Raw genomic sequence first — 356 nt, 5'->3', positions numbered from 1 at the left:
AAAGTAGATGTAGAAAATTTTAAAGTTCTGTCATAGGTGAATTTTGTATTTTTAATGTCACCCTAAGGTAATGTACCTGATATACAAGGTGCAATAGGTCAAGCAAGGAGGGGAGAAACAAATGGAAGATAAGCAAGTCCTTTTGTAAATTACAGATCAAAACACATCGGTCCTGGCAACGCTGGCAGAATTAGCAGAGGCCACATCAAAAGGATCTGAGGGCTCTGAGGGTAAGACTTACACATGATTTCTTAATTCTTAAAAATAAGGGTTGTTGTTGTAAGCATAAAATTTTGAATGGTAGCAATGATTTCACCTTTCCTTTTATTACGTTTTTATTCCTCCCTCCCCCCCCA

General features: G+C 37.4%; 1 protein-coding gene across 1 annotated transcript in view; it reads left to right on the top strand.

The window, feature by feature from the left end:
* The window catches only part of LOC119585297 (ankyrin repeat domain-containing protein 17-like), a 28,504-nt gene that overhangs the window by 23,883 nt on the left and 4,265 nt on the right, over positions 1–356 (top strand). Inside the window, exon 10 of the mRNA XM_037933969.1 lies at positions 156–230. Within this exon, the coding sequence (XP_037789897.1) occupies positions 156–230 (75 nt within the window). The remainder of the gene's footprint in view (positions 1–155; positions 231–356) is intronic.

This window comes from Penaeus monodon, chromosome 19 (assembly GCF_015228065.2).
Source record: "Penaeus monodon isolate SGIC_2016 chromosome 19, NSTDA_Pmon_1, whole genome shotgun sequence".
Classification (NCBI taxonomy): domain Eukaryota; kingdom Metazoa; phylum Arthropoda; class Malacostraca; order Decapoda; family Penaeidae; genus Penaeus; species Penaeus monodon.
Note: the sequence above shows the minus strand (reverse complement) of the source record. Positions and strands in the feature narration are given on the sequence as shown.